Source organism: Micropterus dolomieu, linkage group LG22, assembly GCF_021292245.1.
Source record: "Micropterus dolomieu isolate WLL.071019.BEF.003 ecotype Adirondacks linkage group LG22, ASM2129224v1, whole genome shotgun sequence".
In the NCBI taxonomy this organism is placed as follows: Eukaryota; Metazoa; Chordata; class Actinopteri; order Centrarchiformes; family Centrarchidae; genus Micropterus; species Micropterus dolomieu.
Genome location: NC_060171.1, coordinates 18,475,372 through 18,500,225, shown reverse-complemented (window position 1 = coordinate 18,500,225; position 24,854 = coordinate 18,475,372). Strand labels below are relative to the sequence as shown.

General features: G+C 42.7%; 1 protein-coding gene across 9 annotated transcripts; it reads right to left on the bottom strand.

Moving 5' to 3' along the window:
* Positions 1–340: 340 nt before the first annotated feature.
* On the bottom strand, positions 341–24,854 carry c2cd5 (C2 calcium dependent domain containing 5). 9 transcript variants are annotated; one of them, XM_046036475.1, is made up of 29 exons: positions 24,723–24,854; positions 23,761–23,864; positions 23,524–23,610; positions 23,178–23,349; positions 22,985–23,080; positions 22,578–22,733; positions 22,224–22,461; positions 19,319–19,479; positions 17,501–17,589; positions 15,267–15,375; positions 10,930–11,044; positions 10,647–10,745; positions 10,414–10,525; positions 10,151–10,230; positions 9,634–9,820; positions 9,384–9,548; positions 8,784–8,828; positions 8,150–8,290; positions 8,006–8,069; positions 7,797–7,858; positions 7,488–7,586; positions 7,223–7,312; positions 7,039–7,117; positions 4,885–4,977; positions 4,367–4,399; positions 3,959–4,090; positions 2,536–2,729; positions 2,290–2,436; positions 341–2,132 (listed from the first exon to the last, which is right to left on the bottom strand). In XM_046036475.1, exons 2-29 carry the CDS (start codon positions 23,848–23,850, stop codon positions 2,007–2,009), a joined length of 3,261 nt encoding a protein of 1,086 aa, XP_045892431.1. In that variant the 5' UTR covers positions 23,851–23,864; positions 24,723–24,854; the 3' UTR covers positions 341–2,006. The 9 variants fall into 9 exon arrangements, with proteins under 9 accessions (XP_045892431.1, XP_045892430.1, XP_045892433.1 ...); XM_046036474.1 differs by lacking the exon at positions 24,723–24,854 and adding an exon at positions 24,371–24,697; XM_046036477.1 differs by lacking the exon at positions 24,723–24,854 and adding an exon at positions 24,371–24,697 and having other exon boundaries at positions 3,989–4,090.

The window sequence follows — 24,854 nt, the reverse complement described above, 5'->3', positions numbered from 1 at the left end:
TTAAAATGTTCAGCGGACAGCGTTATAGCGGCTTTCAAGGGACCCAAAGACGCTTTACACTTTACACATAAACAACAAAAGGAGGTCATTTTGATTATATACCTTGGTAAATGTAGGCAGGTGATTCCAAGCAGTAGGCTATGTAAATACATCCATGATGTACATTTACAAAACCCAAAACATGCCCCCCGGTGTATATGAAGAGTCAGAGCAATATGGAGTAACGTCAAATTGGGATTGAATAGCGATGGGCTACAGTAGATCAATTCCTGTTTTCCTGTCTATTAAAAAAAATATTGTTCATACTTTTCATCAAAGATGATGGTCAAACAAATGCATCTTGGTTTGACTGAGTTTATTGTGCAAGACTTACCAGGCGAACATACAGATTCATGGCAATAAAAAGTGTGCCTGCATGCTGCTAGTCAGAAAGCAAAAGCATCGAAGTATGTACATTCAAGTTTTAGACACAATTATAGGAAACTGATCACATAAATCGATTAGAGTACCACTAATAATCTGACAGCGAGTTAAAACATCAGAAATTCATTGTACAGGTAAAACGAGCAGTAGGTTTCATTAAATTTTATGTTACAAAAATATTAAAATCTAAGAACATTTACAGTTCATTTTTAGGTGGCAACAACAAAAGATGATGGTTTACCTGCACTGAACATGAACGTCAATGTGGAACAGATCAGTAACAGGTCTATTCTTCAGAATATGGGTGCCAAAGCTGCAGTGCTGAAGGTATGTGACATTTGACACTGACAGCAAGAAGCATCAAAAAGAGGAACATAGCACAAAGCTGCAAATGAAGCAAGAGTTGCTTCAATAAACACAGCTAAAAGGTTTAATTATGTCAAAATGATCTCAAAGACTTTATCCTATGAAATATCCTTGGTGCTAGACCCCAATGGGCCACATGATATAACTTAGACTGCATGTCTGTTTAATTTATATTCATTTGACATTATACTTTTCCCACTCACCTCAGATGTATGAATAAAAAGCATACACATTATACCATTTTAAGATAAAGCAATACAAATTTAATGGTTTTACTTTATAAAAAAGTCCCTGTCATACACATATACACATTAATGGCTGTTCAAAAAGAAATATTCTTACCCTACAAAAATATGTGCATTTTCCTGCAATTCTGGACTGTTTTTATTTGTGTATGTAACTTGAGCCCCCCTCAGAAATAAAAACTGTAATTTGTGACATCATTTGACACTTTCTGAAGAAAATCTGATTATCTTTAGAATACTTCCTGTCAAGAATACTGTGAGAGTAATTATTCACCCACAAAATCGATAAAAAATATAATTTAGTCATTAAAACTGGACACCAATTAACAAGTATATAATTATAGCAAAATGGCATCACAGGTGTGACTGGGTTGTTCCCATTCCAGGGTGAATGTTCTATTTTTGAGGAAGAGCACCAGCCATGTTGAAATGTAAATACTTGCCTGAATCTGACTGCATTTAAGTTATTTGATGGTATACTTTGTCCCTTTTGGCATGGCCATTTAATGACTCCACCTGTGAGCTGTGGATGGACAAAATTTGTCATAGCTGCCTGGAGCGTCACTTGTGCCCACACACAAAGAGACAGCCAATGCACTGCAGCTTTGGGTGACCCCAATATGGACGGTTAAAGTTTGATGCAAATGGGGTTGGCCATTGTTCTTAACCAAAAAGTTCACTCTCACATTACCTAATTCCCAAAGAGCTACATAAGTGTCTCCCGCACAAATGCTTTCTTCTAACATAGAAAAACACATGCATCCTGTACCCCTATGTTAATACAGACTGCTTTTTTCTTTTGAGTATGCGTGAGTACTTGTTCTTTATCACCTGTGTCCAAAACTTTTGGATCTTTTACAGTTATAAAGGCAGACACAAATTACTCATATTTGGACGGCTAGACTCGGCTAGAGAGAGTGTGTTCACTCAGATTGTGTTTCCCGCAGACAAAGTGAGGCTCTGTGTTTCATGTCATGTAGCCCCATCTGTTCCGCTAGTGCAGGTCTGTCCGACATTTGTCGTTGAGGAAACGGGCTCCTGGTCCGTTTCCCTGACACAGATGACGGCATCACCACTCACATTAATGAGACACTGCGCCTAGAGGAAGAACATCAACAGGAAGATTAAACCATAAGAACACTGTAAGCTCTGATGATGCCAAGAAGAGTTGATTGTGCTTTTAATATATAAATGGACTGTAACAGATAAATACTTGCAATGTGTGTTAATGATGTGTGTGTGTGTGTGTGTGTACCTGGTTCTTGTTTGGATTTTCCATTAACATACACTCTTTCATGCTGTAGGACACCAGTGCATTGCCACCCAGGGCTGCTACATGGGCTCGAACCATTGAAAACACCTCTGCTATGAATGAATGGAGGAAGCCACTGACCCCGCCTTCCTGCAGAGGACAAACACACACTGTTTAGTTGGTCTGTCTACGCTTTTTAAAAGATGATCCTGGGGCGTATGCACATGTAGCATGTCCTTGCAGTCGTACCTCCCGCAACGATGTAGTCTCTCTGATAAAAAACATGTTGATGATTCCTAGGTATTTAATGATGCGTGTCCCAGGGAGGAAGGATAGCGGTGTCATCTTCACCACGGCAACAGAACTGCCCCCAAACGAGCGGTTGGAGCGTAGCGAGCGGGACCGTCCCTCAGGCAACGGACTGGAGCGCTCCAAAGACGAGACTGAAGGTTAAGAGAGAGCAGGTAGAGATTCAAAAGAGGGAGAAAAGAGAACAAGAGGAGGGAGAGGGGGGAGAAAGACAAAAGGGAATGGAGATACCAGATAACACTCAGAAATAGTGGAAAAATGAAATGCAGATATGAATTTTAAAAGCAGAAAGGAATGTGACTGTGGAATGTGATGGTGCAGAAATGCAACCTTGTTAGCATTTACAAGGCATGAGTAACACTTGTGTAAACTTGTATTAGTACTACTTATGGTTAGTAAGTCAGTTGTCTGCAAGTGTCAGGTACATGTGTGACTTGACGTGCAGTGTTGTGGTTGTGTGGTGCCGAGACAATCACGTGGAAACCATGCGCAGCCATGCATGTCATGCAATTGAGGCAAACAGACAAGACAGTTAACAGTGTCTGCAGACAGACGGACAGACCTGGGCACAGCTGTGTACGTTTACATGTGTGAGTACAGTTTTTGCAGTACAGTGAAGTACGTGGGAGAATATTTAGCTCTGTTTGCATTTGTGAAAGAGGTTTGAGAAATGGAGACGGACAGAGACAGCTATGAGCTGAGCTGGGCACATGTACACGAGCCAGAGTGTGAAAGATGCTCCGTCGTCTTACTGCAAGTTTACCTGATGTGGCTTACACCCATAAAAGCAGGAACCTTCAGAGCCACACAATAGAGAGTAGTTCACTCACTGTGCACAGGACTGAAAATCATACCAGATCTTGCAGAGAAGCATTACCCCCTCCCCCTCCCCCCATCATGATCTCTACAATAATGTATGTGCTCACATTTGTATGATTACAGTATCATGTCATGTCTTCTTAGCTGAAATAAAGTCACGAATGCAAATGCAGAGAAAAATCAGTAATTGTCATCAAATTACTGCAATCCATCCAACCCTTACAGATCAAGACAGGTACAAGCAGGTTGAATGCAAAAAAACAAAACAAAACAAAAAACTATAATATTTATTTGTTACCATGGTTACCACGGGCATTTCAAAGCCAAGCTGCTGATTGTGGGTCCCTCTGAGGGGCGGGGCTTTAACTTTCACACTCTAACTAAAAAGCTGGTGCTTGATTTCCAATGCTCCGCCCCCCAGCAGCATGCATGGAGGGGTGCGAGTGTATGCGAGCGAGCGAGCGTGTGTGTGTGTGTGTGTGTGTGTGTGTTTGTGTTTGGAATAGCTTGTGAAACGGTGTTCTGTATTTGTGGGTATGATCACCAGAGTGTGCTAGAGACTGTGTCCTCCTACTTGTCTTAACTGATCCTCGTCTTATGGTGTGAGCTTTCAGCCTAAGCAGCTCTAGCCAGGTGCTGCATCTGTCTGCAAAGGAACCGTAATCAACGGAGGCAGCTGGAGAGAACAACACACACACACAAACACGCACACACATCCCACACCCGAACATACACAACCATGACAACAAGAGAAAAAAAAAACCAACAACAAAACAGGACACCAGAAAAATACAAAAACAAAAGAAAAGAACAAAAGTGGATGAGGTTTGGGAGCAGTGCAGGATAACTCTGTCCGAGACAAAAGAATGAAAAGTAAAAATAGGGCCATGTAGTAGTTTTGGTAGGAGGGAGGTGGGGGCAGGGGGAGATGGTTGAGGAGAAGGGGGCTTACCTCTGGATGAGACAATGTTACTCTCTGGGAGACCTGTCACAAACACACAAACATCAAAGGCTACCTTCACACAGAGAGCGAACAGAGTTAATGGTAAATCCCTTGCCCTTGCCACAACGCTAACACAGCATGTGCTACTTAGCTTTCACCTCCAAAGCTAAACATTTTGTACATGAACATGCTCCATCTATAGTCAGGACTTGCTAGGGTGCTCGTTACTGTGATAATTTCCTGTGGATGGAAACTAAGCCACGCAGCTTTAGGAGCACAACGTCTCATCTAGGCAACATCACACTGTCATCTAGAAGTTCACATCAAAACAGAACACACTGGGCTATCACTGTTTCAATACCTGCTGAACGAACCATAACCAGCTGATTTTGGCAGAGTTTTGCAACTGGGGTCAGTAAAGAGAGTGTACCTAAAGTGTTAGCGGAGGAGACGGGCAATGCCTGTTAGTGAAGCAGGGCAGAGGAAGAGGTCAGGGAGCAATTATAAAACAAACGGTTAAAGTCTACCTGAGCTTTTGGATGATTGCTGAATGTTGGCAGATGACGAGTCTGCGCACAACTCCAGCGGAAACTGTAGCTGCTCTTCAGTCTCACCGCATCCTAAAAAGACGGACATGGAATAAGGTGCTTTAGTCTGATTTCACACACAAAACACAACAGAAGTGATTCTGAAATGTTTTACACGTTTATTTTTCTACTTCACTACTACTGTAATAAACTCTTAAAAGCCTTTTTATGTGCAGTTTCAAGGTTTGTTGACTACTGAGTAGGATTACTTGCAGTTCATAAGCACCTAGTACAGTGGGTCAGAGCTGCAGCAATTAGTCGATTAATCTATTACTTAGTTAACTATAAAATTAATCGCCAACTATTTTGATAATTGATAAATCGCTTTGAGTCCCTTTTTTTAAAGAAAAAAGGACAAATTCTGTGATTTCATACTTTCTGGCTTCTTTGCTCCTCTGTGACAGTAAACTGAATATATTTGGATTGTGGAAAAAGAAGACATTTGAGGACGTCACCTTGGGCTTTGGGAAACACTGATCGACATTTTTCACCATTGTATGGACCTTACATATAATCAATTAATCAAGAAAATAACATCAGAAAATTTATAGTGCAATGGAATTGCAATGCAATGCAGTAGAATGGAAAACTGTATTTCCTTTGGCATAGTTCAGTGCATGTCACTGACATATCTTGAGTCTGTAACTCCTTTATTTCTTCCTTCATATGTAAATCCCGCGCACACAAAATGGCAACAAGCGCTAGATGTTACGTAACATCTGGGATGTTTACGCCCCCCAAAGTTACACAGACCAGCCCATGGAGCTAGACCTGTAGGTTGTGCCGTGCAGTGCGTCTCACAGAAAGTGCTTTTACAGAAGGAAAGGTAAACATGGTCTGGTTTTGCAAAACCAGACTATATTTTCTCCATCAAATCTGATCCAGTATCAGAAACACCAGAGGGTAAAGTTGTGTTTTTGTACAGTAATCAGTAAGGGCCAGTCTCGCATAGTAGGCCTTGATTTAGCGCAGTGCCGCTAAGCCACACCCCTCTTATGTGCTGGGCGAAGTTGGCCAATCAGAAGCAAGTGGGCTTTCAGGTAGGGGGGCATTAAAGAGACAGGAGCTAAAACTTGAGTGTTCAGACAGGGGGTGAAAAGAGGTGCTGAAGCAGTGGACAGTATGAGAAATGTAATGTGTTTTTTAAACATTAAAGCATGTAAACATGTATTAGAAACCCTAAATACAAGTATGAACCTGAGCAAAATGAGCATTCTATGGCACCTTTAAAGTTGTTAACACTCGACTAACAAGTAAAATATAGAGAGCCTAAGTCCCTCCCCTTCCGGTGGACCACCATGGGACCATGGGAATGGCAAGGAACAACAAATATTTTGATCCCATTTAAATTGTGCCCTGAATTACACATATAATGTTTGTCAATTTAAAAGATAAATTTTAAAGTCAAGAAAGTCGCAATTTGTTGTAATACTGTTGAGGTATAAGACTGAAAATACATAATTACCAAGACCACAAACCCAAAAGACTGTTTCTGTCAATGACTGAAGCTAATGTTACTGAAGCTAACGTCAAAAAACTTATATGAGTGGATGATTTGATGAAAGGACCAGGAGTCATTGGATTTAACACATCAGGTGAGATATATTTCAACAACATAACACTTATCTAGTTAGTAGCAAGAAAGCAATGAATATTAGCTAGCATTACCGCGCTAACATGTTGCCGACGTATATTGTGTGGGACGAGAGATGTAGTTCATTGAAAGGGTTTCACACAAAACGACATGTAACTTTACTTCTTTACGACAAACTGTGACTTTCTTGACTTGCAAAATTATATTTTCAATTGACCAACATCATACGTGTAATTCAGGGTTCCATTGTAACTGGATAAAAAGATAAGTTCTCTCTCGCCATTGACTACCTTTCATATTTTTTCCGAAATAAGGTCCCATGGGCTGGAAGCGGAAGCAAGTGAATTAGGCTCTCTATAGTGAATATGAAATTTGAGCAAAGCTGCAACTGATGCCACAGAGCCAGAAAGCTCTGGCGAACTGCTTTCATACAAGGTATTAATGAGTATCAAACTAAAACTTCACCAAAACCATAAATAATCTCCTTTAACTAGACAGACCTTTTGTGATGGGCTTGTCTGCTGGCTTCTCCTGAGTCTGGTCTTTGTCAAACGTCATGGCAACCGCTGTCACTGCGACCTGGGAGGCGGACCGACAGAGGTACAGTTGTAGGAAAATGTAAGTTACTGTCAGTTCTGTTCTGCATGCAGTTTCACCAATCACAGATGGCCTGAAACTTCTCACCTGTATGAGTTCTTCTTCTGGCACTGCTACAGTGAAGTTGAGATTACAAAGACAGCAGGGGATCATAGAGCGCAACTTGAAGTAAAAACTCTGCAACAAACGAAATGAAAAAAATAACAATAAAGAATTGACTTGTAACTCCTCATTCAAAACACAACCACAGCAAGTAACATCAAAAACATGGTAACAATTGTGTAACATGCTCACTCCAAAGTACATAATTATTAATGGCGTAATTATTAATTGGTCAATAAGTGTTTCTTACCTTTAGCAGATTCTCACATAGGTCAGTGAAGATCTTGTTCAAGCCTTGGTTAGTAAGGTTGGCATTACTCAACCTAAATACCCTCACTGATGTAAACATCTGCAAGACAGTGACAGAAACACATAGCATTCATTTCCTAAATTATACTAGCACTGTAATGTGTACTCAGAGTACAAATAACGGATTACCAAATGTGCACAATGCATTAAAAAAGGCCCTCAATATATAATAATTCTTTCATATTACAGTTTCGGGAAGATAACAGAAGGTTTGCTGTAATATGTGCATGAATACTGTATTATGAGTGACCTGAACTCCTGAAGTCCAGTTGTAAATCCCAGGCATGATCTCCGTGTTGCAGCTGTAGAAACCTGAAGACAGAAAAGTGGAGATGGAAGCAGGGGTGATGAAGCAGAGAAATACTGACGTTTGTAAGAGCCTCAACCCAATCAGGAAATAACTGACTGAGCTAGTGCAGTGAGTAATCATGTACTGTGGAGGGAACTGACAGAGCATACCGGTAGGGGTAGGGGCATCAGTGAGGAGGGAGTGGATGTCCTCTACAGCATCAGTGTCATCAATCTAAGGAAACGACTGCAATTGGTTACACTTGTCTGTGGAAATAGTTGCATCTAAATGCATTTACTTTTATAGATACAAACCTCCAGGACAAAGGCATCCTTCTTGCCATGGGAGAGGTCCAGTTCTGACAGTTCGTCTGAGCTTTCTGAGTGGGAGCGGAAAAGTCTGGATCGTTGCCTCGACTCAGGAATCGGAGAACCCACAACCTCTTCAATCAGCTCCTGCAAGCAAAAAGGACACAAGGCCTGAGCAGACGGGAAATCGAGGTGAACACCACAGCAGCCTCACATCTTTCAGTACATTGTACAGCTAGTAATAAGAATATGTTAATAACACACCACATGCTCACACTTTCTGGAGTGCCCAATTAGCTGCATCATCTCACACACACACACACACAGTTAATTTGAATATGGATCTAGAAGAGTAAGGAGCGGTACAAACACACACACCTTTAAAAACATACACAGGTGAAAGTGTGAATGGGCGAGGCAGATGGTCATAATACAAATACATTAACACAGATACAATGAGTCTACAGTAGGTTGCCCTCGAGAGGTGACTCTGGAGTGTGTTACACGTCCACCTGCTCCCAAACGTCCCCAGTTAAGAGCTGTTAAGGAGTTATAGTAAAAGTGTGTAGTATTGTGATAATAGTGAAATATTTGTCATGCTTTGCTGCGCCACACAGCTAGAAGTTGCCGTGCTCAGTACCATGTTTATGCCGTAGAACACCTCAGGGTCCAGGGCAAATAATTTCTTTAATGACCAGAGAGAGACAAGAGGGGAAAGTTTATCATGATTAACAGAGAACAGAGAAAATTTAAATCAAAATAATGGGAACAGTTCACCATGGATTTGATTGATTGATTAAAGAATCACTACACTCATTGTGTAAAATAAAACCTACTTAACTTGATATACCATTGTATGTGACACTAGATGCACACACATCAAGTACTTAATGGCCATAAACTATTAATATATATAAGATATTATTCTGACATCTGACATCCAATCCCTAAAAACACTAAATGCTTTCCAACACATCTGAACAATGCCATTTTAAACATTTTGGTTGAAACCAGTTCCCAAAGCTTTCTATTTGCAGTGTTTACTTTGTGTTAAAGGGTTTCACAGTGACTATGGGTTGTAACCACATGACACCCTGGCTACTGTAGTGCTGAAATTATACTCTGTAGAAACATACTTTGCAGTAAAAACCTGGCATAATGGGGACATTAGCAGACTCAATCACAAAGACTGTGTTCCATAACTGAATCTACTGTCCATGGATGTGTTTGTATGTCTCACCGGAGGGTTAATTTGATAGAGCTCTTTGTTCTTGGCTATGGTGTCATTGATCCTTTTCTGGATGGTGAGGATGTGGTGCTCATTACTCAGGTCACCAGAAGTCTTCCCAGCAATCTGGAAACCCCCTGGTGCCGGCAAGGCTGACAGGTAGACTCCTGTAGCAGTCTGTAAACACATATAAACACACCTTTTAAGGACCGTGTTGCAGCAAACACACGTATGGCTGATTAAGCCTAAAATGCCAACCTACAGCCAGACCCAGGAGCATGTTTTCTCCGACGCTGATCTGTATATGTAAGCCAAACAGAGCGTTCATGCTCCGCAGCTTCAGTTTGTTCATCAGCTGAGTGTGCAGCTCATACTCCATGAAAGGCAGCAGGTTGGAGATGGCCGTCGCATTCACTTCACCTTGGGCCTTCTTTTTTAGACGACACAGTCTAGAAGACAAACAAGCGTTAACTCCCTTTGATCGCCGTCTTTGATGAGAGGCTCCATTTTGGGACGTGTGTTGTTTTCAGATAACACAAGTGTGAATGCTAAATTACAGCGATTTCACACTTAAAAATGTTCCCTATGTGCAATTTCAATGGACTAAATCTTACTTGTATTATTGTATAAATCCTGCTACTGTTATTTGAAATATCTCTGTTGCTGAATTTTCTATGTGAAGCAAAGCATAAAAGACACAATATAACTTTGATGTGACTTCACATTGTTAGTAATCATTTAATAAGGGCTTGCAGCCATTTAACTATGAGGTGTTTCACCTGGCCTGGATAAGGCAGCCCTTCCCTGTGACAGCTGCTTCTTGCGGCAGGTCGATTGTTGTAAACAGCACATCAGGAACCTTAAAAAACACAACAATTATTAATAATAATTATTATTAATTATTAATTCATTCATTCATTCATTCATTCATACTTTTTGTCAACAAAATACACAGGTCAACCAAAGATATATTTAACATGTGTGGTCAAGGCTTACGTGACCATGACTTTGGTTGCAGTAAACAAGAAAACATATTTGAGACCTTTTGTCGTCTACAGTGGTAACAGTAGGTGAGCTGGGCGGGAAAGGGCATGTTGAGCTCATCATACGGGATGTGGCAGAAGCCACAGCTTGGGGGAGACGGGTCCTCAAACCTGGCGAACAAAACGCACCATCTGGTATCAGCCTCCATAACTCAAGTCAAACTGTACTGACATAAACTGTACACACACAAGGATTTACAATCAGCCAGTTCAGTCTCTGAATCACAACAACCTGTGGTCGGTGATTCCAATTTCTAGGCAGCCTTCGCGCATATACCGAGGATTCAGGATGGCCGCTGTGCCTGATGCTGACAGGATACACACCTCCTCACTGTGTTAAGGGGAGACAGACAGATCAACAGAGAAAGAAAGGATAGGCAATGAGAACAGGACATGAAACCATGTGTGTTTAAGACAAATAGCAAACTGGTTTGGAACATACTGATTCAATAATAGGTAAAGCAGGCAGAAAAGATAAAAGTGTAGTATTTTGCATTGTAAGTTCTACTACATACCAGATGCTAGTGCTCTCACTGTACCCCACAACAGCATGGCAACCAAGAGCTTTGGCATGAGATTTGATCTCCTGGCGAATCTCCTCCCACCAGGCATCGCGAGTTTCTGGCTCATCTGCAAAACACAAAACTCAGAGTCAAACAGCTCTCACAAAAAAAAAAAAAAACAACAAAAAAACCTGATCTGAATTGTCTGGCTGAATTATCTATCCAAACCTCACTGAACACTGTGAGTCTAGCTAATGATGAGTTAACACTAAGCTTAACTAACATTTGTCAATAAAAATTGAAAAGACTGCCCTGACAGGTACAAACAGAAAAGTCTGTATCTAATCTGGTATATAATCTAACTGCTTTGACTTACCAGAAAATAAACTGACAGCAAACAGTACAGTTTGTATTTTGTGATGCTTTATGGTTTAAATGGTGTATCAAAGCAAGCCAAAACCAACTGTCAGTTTGTGAAACAAAGTGACAATGAGAACGATTCAATGAGAGTTTGAGGATGATGATGAAGGCAAAGTCAGTGGTTAGTTGTGTGTGTTCTCGCTAGCATGCCTTAAGCGCACATTATCTAAAAACGTATCGTCTCTCTCTTCTCTATGTTTCCTTTCAGTCAGCTGCACTAACAGAAAGAACACAGTTGAGAAATACAGCCACCGGCCATTAGATGGTGGTCTGGCCATGGAAAGAAAATATTGCTAGCTTGTAAAAGAGTAATTTCATGAAATACAGTGGGCCTCGTGTGTAAAAAGTGTTCCCTACCCTGGTGAGAAATGTTTTAAATTCAACGCGATTAAGCCTTCATCATATTTACACTAAACCATGGGTGTGTTTCAATAGTCTCATGAAGCTTTGCTCCAATACTACTACTCTGTTTTATTAATATTGTTCAGCAGAGCCTAATCATGCAAGTTGTGTTCAACTAACCAACTCATTTCGTACTTCTGGATCACTGAACAAAGAACACGAAGGAAGCTACATTAGAGTATTGAGCCGCACCCCATGACTCCCTGAGAGGGCCACATGCTGACAGAGCCCCAGAAAGAGAGAGAGAAACTCAGCTGCTAGGTGAGACAGGGGAGGGGAATGAATGAGGGGGAAATCAACTGAAGAGATGAAGAATAATGACTGATGGTCAGGCATCAGGCCCACAAGGTGGGTTCCTCTGAACCAGAAGCAGCATGTCACACAAGCACAGGCTCACCAACGTGCACGCTCATGACCATGTACACGCTCATGGGCAGAAAAGGGCCATATTCATTCACCAGAGTCCATCAAATCTAGTCTAGTTTTCAAGTTAGATTACTGAGTGATATACTTGCTCCATTCCCCAAACTCACATATTTCCTTCCATCCCCATCCTCTAACCCAAATCCATTTTTTCTTTAGTTTTTCTCAACTGCCACCCATCCGATCAAACTGCTCTCCATGCATCCATCCATCCCTCTTCCTCTCTCTCTCGCTCTCTCTCAGTATGAATACGGCCCAGTGAGTTAGGTATGCACATGCCCAGTCAGTGGCTCTTTGTCACAGAGTAAACCTCCTAAACCTCCTCTGGTCTAGACAGGTTTGACCATGATGCTGATTCAGGAAGCATTAGAACAGCGCTGGGATAACGTTAGGGAAGAACTGCAGCTCTTGTGTGCAGTAGGATGAGCGGGGTAGAGGGGAGCCAGGCCAGGCTGGATGGGGGAGGGTGGGGGTGGGGACACAGCACATGCGCAACTCAGCTCAGCACACACTCAGAGATTAAAGAGGAGATTGGCAGCTCACTGAATTCACCAATTTTCAGTGATACACTATCCAGCTTATGTGGGATTTGTTTGTTCATATTTAGGCTAGCGGGGTCTGTTGGTTAAATGTCAGTGTTGTGTGCATGCTAAGAGCGTACAAGTTTAACTTCACTGAGCTGCCACCACTCCTTTAGGTGAGAGCAGTAAAAGGGGGGAAATACCTGCAGTGACACTATTCCAGTCTAGCAGTTTGTATGAGCGCGTGTTACCCAAGGCTGGGCCAGAACACACCGTTAGTACAGAAAAGAGAGAAAAAGAAAAGAAGAGACAGTCTAACAAACAAGCACAGCACAAGAGCAGCACCTCACAGTCACTATGCAAAGACACACAGGACTTCACAGTCACTATGCAATGACAAACTATATTCAGGCCTACTAAAACAATCTCGAAAGAAGAAGACTGACGAGGAAAAGAGGGTAATAGAGATGAGTAAAAGCTACAGGCCTAGCCAAAATCTTAAAAAGGACTTCAGGAGAAACGAAGCTATATAATATAAAAAAAAAGGAGCATGCAGTAGCAGTCCAACGCCATGGACACACAGGAGGCGGAAGCGAGGCGAAGGGTCAATTCTCCCACGAGCAGTAGCCTGGCTGTTCCGATCAGAAGAACATTTCTCCGCACTGGTCAACAAGTGATGCTGCTCCTCTGGTGTTTTCTAATCAGACATAGAGCTGATCTTTATAACCTCAAAAATCACACTACTGACAAAATCAGAATATAATTTAAAAAAAAAAAAACAATAACAAACAGCAGTGATAATATTTCTAATTAATATAGAGGGGGGCCCTGCGATGGATTGGCGACCTGTCCAGGGTGTACCCCGCCTTTCGCCCGATGTCAGCTGGGATTGGCTCCAGCCCCCCGCGACCCTGTACGCAGGATAAGCGGTTGACAATGGATGGATGGATATAAAGGGCAATTGAAACTCCAGGAGAACAGCAGGGAGAGGGGCAGGAAGCTTGTCTAAAAAATTTAACAGGCGCCGAAACTATTGCAGCAGCTTGTGAGCCGGCTGCACACGTTCTGTCTGAACAGCCGAATTTGTTAACATTTTTGTTGAAAGGAAGCGGTTAGCGCTTTGCGGCGTTCTGTGTGTCCCAGGTGTAACTAGTATACTCTCTAAACTTTAAAGGTACCCTATAGAGTTTTCTTGTACACTAGGTTCGAGTTTCTCACCACAACATATTGTTTAAACATTTGTAAAGCAATGATTTATTATTTTAAATCACTGCACGTTACTGCCACCAATTGTCGATAAGTGGAATTGTGTGAAACACAATAGTTTAATGCATGTGCATCCTTGTGCACAACGCAAACATAACAGGAACCCACGGGTAAAAAACATTGCTCCATAGTGCTACTTGTGGTCCAGAACTCTGCAGGGTACCTTTAATGTTGCCCTGTAGGTGATGATACAGCAACAGTGAACAGGGCTCTCTTCAGAATGGTGCAATTTGCAATATGAATCAGGGAAAGTTATATGAATACTATGCTCTTTAGACAGGAAAACTGTAGGTTAAGTCATTGCAGGTCTAACCCTTTTTGGAGATTGTTCATTTTTGAGTAGCTTTTTTTTGGTTTGCCCGTCCACATCTGAAAAGAACCCTGCTTATCCTAACCCAGCCAACGTTCATCAGCACTTCCATCGCCCTAAATTCTCCGACATCCTTTCTTCAGAGTGGGTGAAGATCATTAAACCAAGCAAAGGGCAAAATTACTGAGGCTGCCAATTGGACTCAGATAGTCCATCACTTTCAACCGGCAGGTACTAGCCTAATGAGAAAATGTCTGATTGTCATAAATATAAATCTCATTTAAAAACGTCTACATAGTACACAAACACATGAATTTTGACACAGATAAGAAGCTTATTTGAAGGCGGCAGAGCATATATAAGACACCACAGTATGTGGCCACAGCGCCACCTGCAGCCAACAACGTCACACAACAGAAGCAGCAGGCAGCAGGCAACAGACTGGAGCCATGCACCACTATTGCACTTCACCTCCGGGGGGCAGCACCACACCACACAACAACACAGCGACCAGAGCATTCACACACACACACACACACACACACACACACACACACACACACACACACAACCATCAAATGACCAGCACAGACTACACATTACACAGAGCCATTCAGTCAGTCAAACCACGAGGTGAAAGTTGCCCCTATCCGTAGAACGTTTTGAAATATGATGATAGCCTATCCTAACTTTATCTCCATCAAAATACTATAAAGCCGCAGGCTATGTAAGTGTGACCAGGAACAGCTTTCACCTGCTTTTTTAAGGACTCGTACATAACTGAATTCTTTCAACATAATTTCTCTAAACAATCAAACAGATTGGGACTAGGACCATACATAGGAAAACTGTTCAACACAAGAGGATAATGGGCAGCATTAACTAACAGCCAGTTGCAACAAGGCCGGACACTCACACGATACTGTAGGTCAATGGAGGAGGTCAGTCATATCGTTTCACAGGACAATGGACGAGCTACATTGTGTGTTTGTGTCCGCTGAACTCACCAGGGTTGTGTATACGGTCCAGCAGTTTGACAGAGCGAGCGCTGACCACCCCACCGACATGAACCAGAAAACCAGGTGGGAAAGACGTCAAGGTGAAGAAGGGGAACTCCTGCAGATAGAAAACAACTGGGTCACTTGTAGTAGGAGAAAAAACACACTGTGGACTTTTCTAATGTAGCCTATTTGATATTTAGTGGTTGATCCATTATAATGACATTTGATTAAATTTTAAATTGTTATTTTTTGCTGATTATTGTGATTATCCCATGTTCTGTTTTCCGCAAGGTAGAGTAAAACATGTTCATTTTCTGATATTTCTATTAAACAATGTTCAAAACTGGACTACAAAGATTTCGTTGTCTCTCTGGGCGTATTGTAACAAATGATTTTTGAAATACACCTCTTTTTTCTAAAGTCCCAAACACAATGTGCTGTATCTTTAACTGGTATGTGTAGAAGTAGGTGATAACAGTGTTAGGAAAAATGGCAACATGCAGCAAGGACTGATGATGCCCACCCCCATGCAAGGAACCCCCGGGGAGTCCCCACTCGCTCCATTCCAGCCTACAGTTGTAGACACAAACTCGAGAGCATTTCAAATAGATCTGGAAGTGATTGAGATAATTTATTTTCAATAAAGCTTAGATCATTTCTATTTAGTGATTAATTAAATTCTTTCAAATCTATATGAATGCATTACTTAGGTTTGGATTTGAAAGGTTGGCACACACACACACACACACACACACACACACACACACACACATGGTCCTGGCTGAGGATCAGGACTCTGCTGTACATGCTTCTCTCTGTTATCTTGGTTTTCATTCTAGCATTCTAGGTTACAGTGATGACCATCTTTACAGAAAACCTGAGGGACGTTGTGATTTCCAGCCATGCAGGTATATGTGATGAGAAGAAATCAGGTGGGACTACCATTAGTTTCTTTCTCCGGTACTCCAGGAAGGAAGACAGCTACAAATTTGACTGACAGCTCCTCCCACTCGGAGCAAGGAGGCAAGAATGAGGTGATGAGGTGAGCGTGCTCATTCCCGTTGTTGACAAATCAGACTCAGGAAAAGGAGTCAGAATGGAGAGGTGGGAGTATCCAGAAGGCACACACAAGCACAGTCACACCCCCCTTCAAAACTGAAGGGAACACAACATCCTAGCCTCTAGCCCTCCGCCTAACTTGTCTGTGAATCTTTTAGAGTGCGGAAAGTGGCAAGCAAACAGACAAACAGGGTCACACAAGGACCCACTGCCATGTTGCTCAACTCAGCCTGCCCCTCTGAGATCTACAAACAGCAGAGGAGGGCCGGGTTAGGAGTTGATTCAGACTTCGTGGTGACCATCGGCTGGTCAGGGTGTTAGGGTAAAGGTGGGGGGAGAGAGAGTGTCACACTGATGGGACATACCCTGGCGTTTAACAATAACCCAGAGGAGGACGCTCCCTGAGTAGCACAAGTGGTCAAGAGGACAGAGAAAGGGAACATTACTTGTTCTTACACAGACCCACTCCTCTTTAAGTGCTTAACTCCTCACCAGTGTAAATGAATGAACTTTCACAAAGAATGCAGCTGTGCGAAAAGTAGTGTGCGCCTAACTGTCTGGCTCTTTGTGACTGACATGCAACGCAAACTGCTTGTCAAAGCATAAAGTGTCAAAACGTCTATCTCGCTGCTTTGACTTGTGTTGCTGCTTGTAGCAAAAAATAAAATAAAATCTTGTTCTAGATTTTTTTACCCCCACATGCACACACCTACACCTCTTGTCTCTGACTGCAAACACACCAGCTTGCCCGCCTCTTTCTGTCATCAGCAGTATGTTTTATAGAGACACCGAAAAGACACTGAACTTGTCTTTTGAATTTTTTCGTTTTCACAGCAGCAGTGTGGAGGAGGCTTGTTAATGACGTAGTCTATGAAACGATCGAAACCAACGTGGTACCAAATGACATCTGCACTGGTGTGTTCACTGCTCACTGTTGCTTTACCTGGTCCGTGCTTGTAAAATCGCCACCGTATCCGCGTCATGTAACATAATACCAGATAAGCAGATCTCTCAGTGTTTCTCTGCAAAATGCTAAAATGGGTTGCCAAATATACCTGTGCGGCTCGCACATGTAAAGTCTATATGTGGGAAACACTTCTGAGGTTTTGCGGTGCATGTCAGTCTCAAATGTCTACACATGGAGAGATTCAGTAAATACATGTACTGTAGTGTTGTCGTACCCTATGCTCGAGAGCCGTCTGCGTCTGCTGTCTGAGCAGGGTCTTCAGAGGCCCTGCCTCCTTCCCGGTGCTGCCCCCACTGCCCATTCCTGTTCACAGAGGAGAGTCCGGCTTCAGTTTTGTCACTTTCAACACAAAGGTCAATAGACTAGAATTGACAGAATTGATTATTACATTATTGTGAAAGCAAGTGCTGGAACTGCACACAACATCTCAGATTGGGAAAGAATAAATCTGCATTATCCTCATCCATCAAGACTAGCCTACTCTCATTATTTTCCCTTATACAGGCATAAATTCTGGACCTAGATTAAGGTTTTGGGTACACCTGACAAACACGTCAAACCAAATGCTGAGGTAGGAGAACCCTGAGTGGGACGCAAAACTGTCAGACAGTGGTGTTGTTTTACAATGAGCTCTGGGCAGTAACACCATGCATGTTAAGAGTTAATATTTCTGATAACACCTGTCAAGTCGATCTGGGAGTGAGCAGTCCTGCTGTTGACCCAATATACAAGAGAGGCGCCAACACTAAAATGTTGTAAGGTTCTGTTACTTTATGACACACAGCAGTCCTACTATACCAGAGGCTGCCAGCAGCAGTTCCTCGGTGAAGGACACGCTCTTTCTCAGCAAGGTACAGTCTGAGTGGATGGAGGAGGGAGGGGACGGGGTGGTGGCTCTGGGGACAGAGGCATGACCACATCCCACTGAACCAGAACCAGGAAGGGACAGAGTGTCTGTGCAGAGGGTGGGGGAGCTGGGGCAGAGAAAGATCCCATGCCTGCGTCTCACTGGCTGGGGCTCCTCTATCCAGCAGAAAAACAGATGGAGGGTGCACAGAGAAAAACAGACACATTGAGAATGGACAGGCAGAGCAATGAGGAGAGTGAGGAGAAGCATAACAATTGAGGAGGGGGAGAAGGATTTGTGATGGGCAGACGGTGGACACTAGCGAAGAGAAAGAATAGTCTCAGTAGTGTGATAACAAGATTTAATTGCCATCTTGCTTCACTGAATTTATTTAGCACGACATTGTGTTCATGTTAGCCGGGCACAACACTAGACCTTTTTGAATTGCAGAACAAGAGATGTGGGCGGCAATTCAGAGGTCTTGAACCAAGCTACCAAAGGGATGTGTACGGAGGATGAGGAAAGATAAGTTAACACAAATGATTGGGAGAAGGAAAGGGTGAATACAGGAGCAAAAAGATGGACATGAAAAAGGGAGAGAGTATGAGAAAAAGAGAAGAAAAAAAAGTAGAGGCATAGGAACAAAGAGGAGAGAGATGGGCTTGGGGGACTGCTGGTCCCCTCCAGAGGGTTCAAGGGAGCGGCTTTGACAAGTAGGTTCTTCAGGCTATAAAGGTGTTTATAGCTAAAGTTAAAGTGTGCTCAAGTTGTCCCTGGGGCAGAGTTTGGCTACACTTACCTTCTCCTCAATGATTAACCATAATAGCTGATAATGAAGAAGTGACCTTAGATCAACAACAGTCCCTCATGAGACACAGTGCTTCCACTAAAGACCACAACAACAGGGGAGCAAAACTAATACAGAGATCTGGTGTGTCTTCACATAATTGAGCATGTATTTTATATAAAAGACACACCAGACCACTGAGGAGAAGGGTGAGGATGGGACCTAGCTAAATAAAATTTTACACCATTTACAATAAAATAATGATAAACTCAACCATGGAAAAGTAAAAAAATGTTTTAATTAATATTCAAAAACCACCACCAAAGTCGCACCACAATGAGATGAAGGAGAAGGGAGGGATGAGAATGGGAAAGGGAGACAGGGCCAAGTGTTCTTACCCGTCTTGGGCGTCAAACTGAGGTCTGTGTCTGATGATGAGGACTGGCGGCTGCATGGCTTGGAGGGAGAGAAGGGGGGAGGAGAGGAGGAGGAGGTGGGGAGGGCTCTGAAAGGGGTTGGCGGGCCGGAGGACGAGAGCAGGTCCTCACCAAATACCGGCCTGCCAGGAGAACATGACACACACACACACACACGCGCGCACGCACACACACACACACACACACACACCAGTCACCACCTCACCATCTGAGCATGTGTGTGGTTGGTATGTGTGTGTGAGCGCAAATATGGGAATGGGTCAGTGTTGCCATTGAGTGGGAAGGTGACTATTTTCATGTGTGATTTGTCTGCTTTGGGGTGAGGTATGTTTGAGGTGCTACGGATGGCTGGAGAACAAAAAAACAAAACAAAAATGCAAGCGTGGAAAGCAAAAATTAGATAAACAAAGAAATGCACGCGCACACATTAAACTAAAGAAAGCAACACGGCAAAACACAAGAAGGTCAGATTCAACAGAGGATGACGAGCTGAAGCATGTGTCCCAGTAGAGTGAAGCAAAGGTCAGGAGACTGTAGAAAGATCATAGGCCCTTCCACACCTTAAACACTTTTTTGTTGCACACAACGGATTACAAATGCAGAATGACGCAACTGGGAACCCGAGGGCCCTCTACCGTTGGAAAAAGACGTGACAGGTGGAGGGATCTGAGGTTAGTATGAACGTTTGGTCTTTCTCTGACAAAAGTATATGCATCTGCCTTCCTTCTTTTTCTTGATGTCCCTGGCTTTATTGCTACCAAGTGGCTGTAAACCTACCAGACTCCAGCAAAAATATATTCACTTTTCCCCTTCCATGTTAACATCACCATCTACTTCTCTTTGTATTTCAAACTTCTTCCCTTTCTGCTGTATCTATTTCCTTCCCTGCCTCTGCGTACCAGTGAAGATGAGTGTGGGAACAGAGACAGAGAAGTTCTGGGACAGTCTGTGCGAGCTGCAGGCCGAATGCACTGGGCTGTTCTGGGTGGAGCGGCATCCGTGGGCAAGGGGAGACCTGGCGTCAATCAGCACGCAGAGAGAGGAAGACAGAGGACCGAATTGGACACAAGCAGTGCGAAACATCCCGATCCGAATGGAGCCAGAGAGGAAGAAAGAGATGCACACAAGAACCAACACCACAACAATGCAATAGTGTGAAAAGGGAGACAAACAGGGAAATAAGTTTGTTTTTACTTCCTCTCTTTGCAGCAAACTCATGCATAGCTCATAAAGATCTCAGGCCCTGTTTACACCTACACGTCTAAATACGGTCACACCTGGCATTAGCATACGTCTCCACAAAGACCAAATGTGCTGATGTTTTCAACCTAAATTTAGTAAATTTATTGTTTATGAGATCACGCATGAGGAAAGTTCTTTAGCAACGATTAAAGCCATCTGTCTATCAGGAAACATAAAACAAAGCATGTTTCATGTGCAATCCATCCATGGGAATCCATTTTGAATATTGTTCTGGATTCTTTTTGTCGTTTCGCACTACTTCTGCTTATGCAAAGGACATAAGTTGAGTAGGCGATCCTTCAGTGTGACCTCCAGATGTGTTCTGAGCGATCATATAGCAATGAGTCTTTGGTGCATTCCCATCTGTACTTAGAGGTGTCCACTTGTGATCCAATCACCCAGGACGCATGTTGATGCCAAGTGTAAACAGGGCCTCGGTCTCACACATCCATACACAACAGAGATGCAATCCCAACAGAAAATGGGGACAAAGGCTCAAACAGGCACAAGGACAAGGTAAAGACTGTAGAGACATTTTTAGTCCCATAATTTTAACCCATTAAGGTTGAAACAATACCCATTAACAGAAAATTAAAGGGTAACAATTTTGATAATGGATTAATTGTCAATAATCAAGCAAAAATGCCAAGCATTTGATGGCTTCAGCTAGTCAAATATTAGAATATGCTGGATGTGTCACTATTTTCTGATATTTAATTATAATTTGATCTTCCCCCCCTTTTACTAAGCTAGGTCTGTCCCAATAAATGTCAGAAACCTCTTTTGCAGAGGAGACCTGGCCAAGACCGCAGCAGAACAAGTTGCAGACTAAACAATAAAAAAATAAAATAAAAACATCCACCACAGAAAAAAATACTAGAACAGATCATACTAAAATAAGTAGGGACGGAATATGTATGAGGTGCATCATTTCATGAACAGTGTCTTTGAGCCCCACAGTCACTCTGGCAAATATCCCCATAATCACATGAACAGGGCAAGAATCAAAGTCATCACCAAAATGTGTTTACATCCCTGATACACACACAATCTCACACACATTGACACACAGATACGCTGTAGAATTAGAGGCACATATGCAATGAACTGTAGTTATGCTTACAGAAATCACAAGCTAACCACTCAATAGCCAGGATGAGGACAACAGAACAAAGTGAAGGGCACACTGTTAGAGGCTGATCAGAACACGTGTGCTAGATACTCACTAAAAGACGCAGCACTAGAACATGCAGAGGCAGAGCAGAAAGCCATGCAAGAGCGGTCTAAAAGAGCAGACAAGGGAGGAGGGGGGTTGAGGATGGCTGAGTGTGTACTGTACATGTGTGTCTCAGGACATGTTGTGTGCTGTTAGTTTCATGATGCAATACACATGACACAATAGACGCACAAACTACAAAGGGGAATCAAAGATACTGAGACACACACACACAGGAGTAACTGCTAGGCTATACACAGACATAACACACAGTACATTTCATCCACACACTCTCCCTCTCATGCACACAGCGACCATCTTTCCCCCTTTCTCAAAAAATAGATTTGCAGTGAAACTTGCACATAAAAAAAGGCAGTGTCCATGCTTGTGTTGATGGTTCATACTCACTCCTTTCCTTCCTTAGAAGGGGAATTGCAGGCATTGGAAGCAGGGGCTGTGTTAGGGTGCATGTGTGTGTTGGTGTTGGGGGCGCTTCCAGAGCTGAGTTTGTCCAGTGTGCAGGCAGTACCTATGGCCCGGACCACCAGGCCAGACTCTCCCTCCAAGTCAAAACACTGCAAGTAGCCCACCACTGCATTCCCGCCCATCTCCAGTACCTTAAGCCCTATTTTCCTCTGCAGCTCTCCTGAGTAAGAGATAACACGCAGCCACATTAACAAGAGAAGGGGAGTACGGGGAGGACCAAAGTCCCCTTCCTCCACAACAACATAAAAAGAGTTGCATGACTGTAAATTTTCTTACCAGACATAAGAGAGATGAGCCTCTGACGAGCCTCATTGGAGGCTCGAGGAGTTCTAATACGGTCAATCCACTGGTACTCTGGATCTTCATTCACCACAAGTTCCTCTACAAACCCGTGCACCATCGCTGCCCGGTAGCACCGTGGAATGGATGTTGCTACAAACACAATGAGACAAACATCACATAGGTTTTAGATTAAATGGAAATAAATCCTTTTAAATTTCTCTTCAGCTGTTATTCCATCTTTAGCACATATTATGTGACAACTGTTGGCACTGACACAGCTGGTAATTTTGTTGATCTTGGAAATGACACCTTTTCTGTTGGTGCACTTATTATAAAACTGAGTAAGAGCATTTTTGAAAAGTAAACAAAGAATTGTGAACCAAAATTCAATTCAGACGTACTGCAGAAGAACTTGACCCCACAGGAGGACTGTCTGAAGCGGTTCAAATCGTTGAAAAGCTCCACTTTGACGAGGACATTGATCTCCCCTCGAATACCTAATAACAAATAATCAAGAGAAATATATTATAATAAGAAATAGAATAGAAGGGGGGGGGGGGTGATTATTATGGTCAGATTAGTTTATTCTTGTACCATGGATGGTATCATAGATGGGAAACCAGCCAGAGATGATAGAGGCAGCCTCACTGCACAGCAGCGGGTCAATGTCAATGTAAACTTTCCCTATGGCATCATTAGCACTGTATGTGTCGTGGTCCAGCACTGTGACCTGCAATGGCTCATCCTGCAAATCCTCATCATCAACCTAGACAAGAGGAGGAGACAGCAAGAGGAAGAGAGTGAAAAAGACAAAGGCAACAGAGATAAGAGTGTAAGAGAGTTTAGTAATGCTAGTAATTTAACGCAACTGACCACGTTGTGTGATACATTACAATAATACTACCACTGCCTGTCACAAATAAAGAGAAGCTCATTGTACCTCAAATTTGAACCACTCTGAGTTCCACTGTGGATTGAGGGATTTAGGACAGACATCGGTTTTGAAAGTTGTGTTTCCAAACTTAACCTGGGAAATAAAAAGGCACAAGACACATCTTTTAAATGCCTCATTTATTACTTTGAGCAATGACAAAACTGCCAACCACACTGAAAACAAATATAAAATATATGTTGTTACCAATGTGAATGGCCTTGCTTGTCAAGCACCTCCACTCACCTCTACAAAAGCATCAGTAAGGTCACTGGCTCTGTCCATCACAGGCAAATGGCGCCCTGCCACAATTTTGGCCTTCAGTTTCCCAGGCATGATTCAATTTTGATCTGTGAACAAACAACATAAATAACAATACTAATTGTATCAATGGCTTTTCACACAGACACCTGCTGTAATCTACACTGCTGTCACTAATAGTGAAGACTGAAGAGTGGGCTCCTTAAATACACGGGCATATGTTGTTGACAGTGTGGAGAGCCCTTTCCCTGTTAACGGTAACTTACATGCTAGACTAGCATATAAGCTAGCTTCCCCTTAGAATAACTACAATTTAACGCTTCTAGCTTAACTCTAAATAGTTTTAAGACTAAAAGGGCGAAAGTTAAGTGCTGAACTTCCGTTTATGAACACGACTGCAACTAATAGTTAGCTTAGTTTACGTTAGCAAAGCAAGGCTAGCAGGAATAGCCACTTAGGTTTAACTGCACTGCAGACTCTTCTTAGCGCTACCTGATCGGCCATGTTTTTAACGTTATAATCATACCGCAAAGCCATCACCTATGTAACAACGGTGTTATCTAGCTACTCCCAGAGCAAACGGCACCATCCTCACCAGCGCTACAATACCAACAGACAGCTGTCAACGCGGCTGCAGGCTCCTTTTTACTCGGACACTACTGTTTACAACCCAGCGCTCGTCTGACCTCCGTGTCTCTTCCATAACACATAACAGTTAGTTCCCAGTACACCAGGCAGCAAATGTCGTTCACGTTAGAAATATTCCTGCCCTAATATTAACGTTACAGCTAAATAGATTATGCTGTATGGGTGACGTTACGACCGACTTATTGAATCATGTCACATGTCGTTGGTTATAGCGTAAAGCCAACGGCTAGCTTGATAACGATAAGCCCGTGATGAATGAATGCCCAGGGGTTAGCGTGTTGTGCTGCCTTCCCGTTCACCTCGTAACGTAATGCTTCCATATGAGTTGCTACATTATACATGTTCCTCCGGTTAGACAAAAAATAGCAAAATAATCCTTTCATCAACTACCGTCATTGGAAACATTAAAACAATACATAAATGTACATAAT

Bases quoted from the DNA above. Each gene is read 5' to 3' on its own strand.
- c2cd5 (XM_046036475.1), bottom strand. From the start codon at position 23,850: ATGCCTGGGAAACTGAAGGCCAAAATTGTGGCAGGGCGCCATTTGCCT. The intron at 23,350-23,523 runs GTACAATGAGCT...CCTCTTGTCTAG, and splicing joins CAGAGTGGTTCAAATTTGAG to GTTGATGATGAGGATTTGCA. The intron at 9,549-9,633 runs GTAGGTTGGCAT...ATGTGTTTACAG, and splicing joins ACATGCTCCTGGGTCTGGCT to ACTGCTACAGGAGTCTACCT.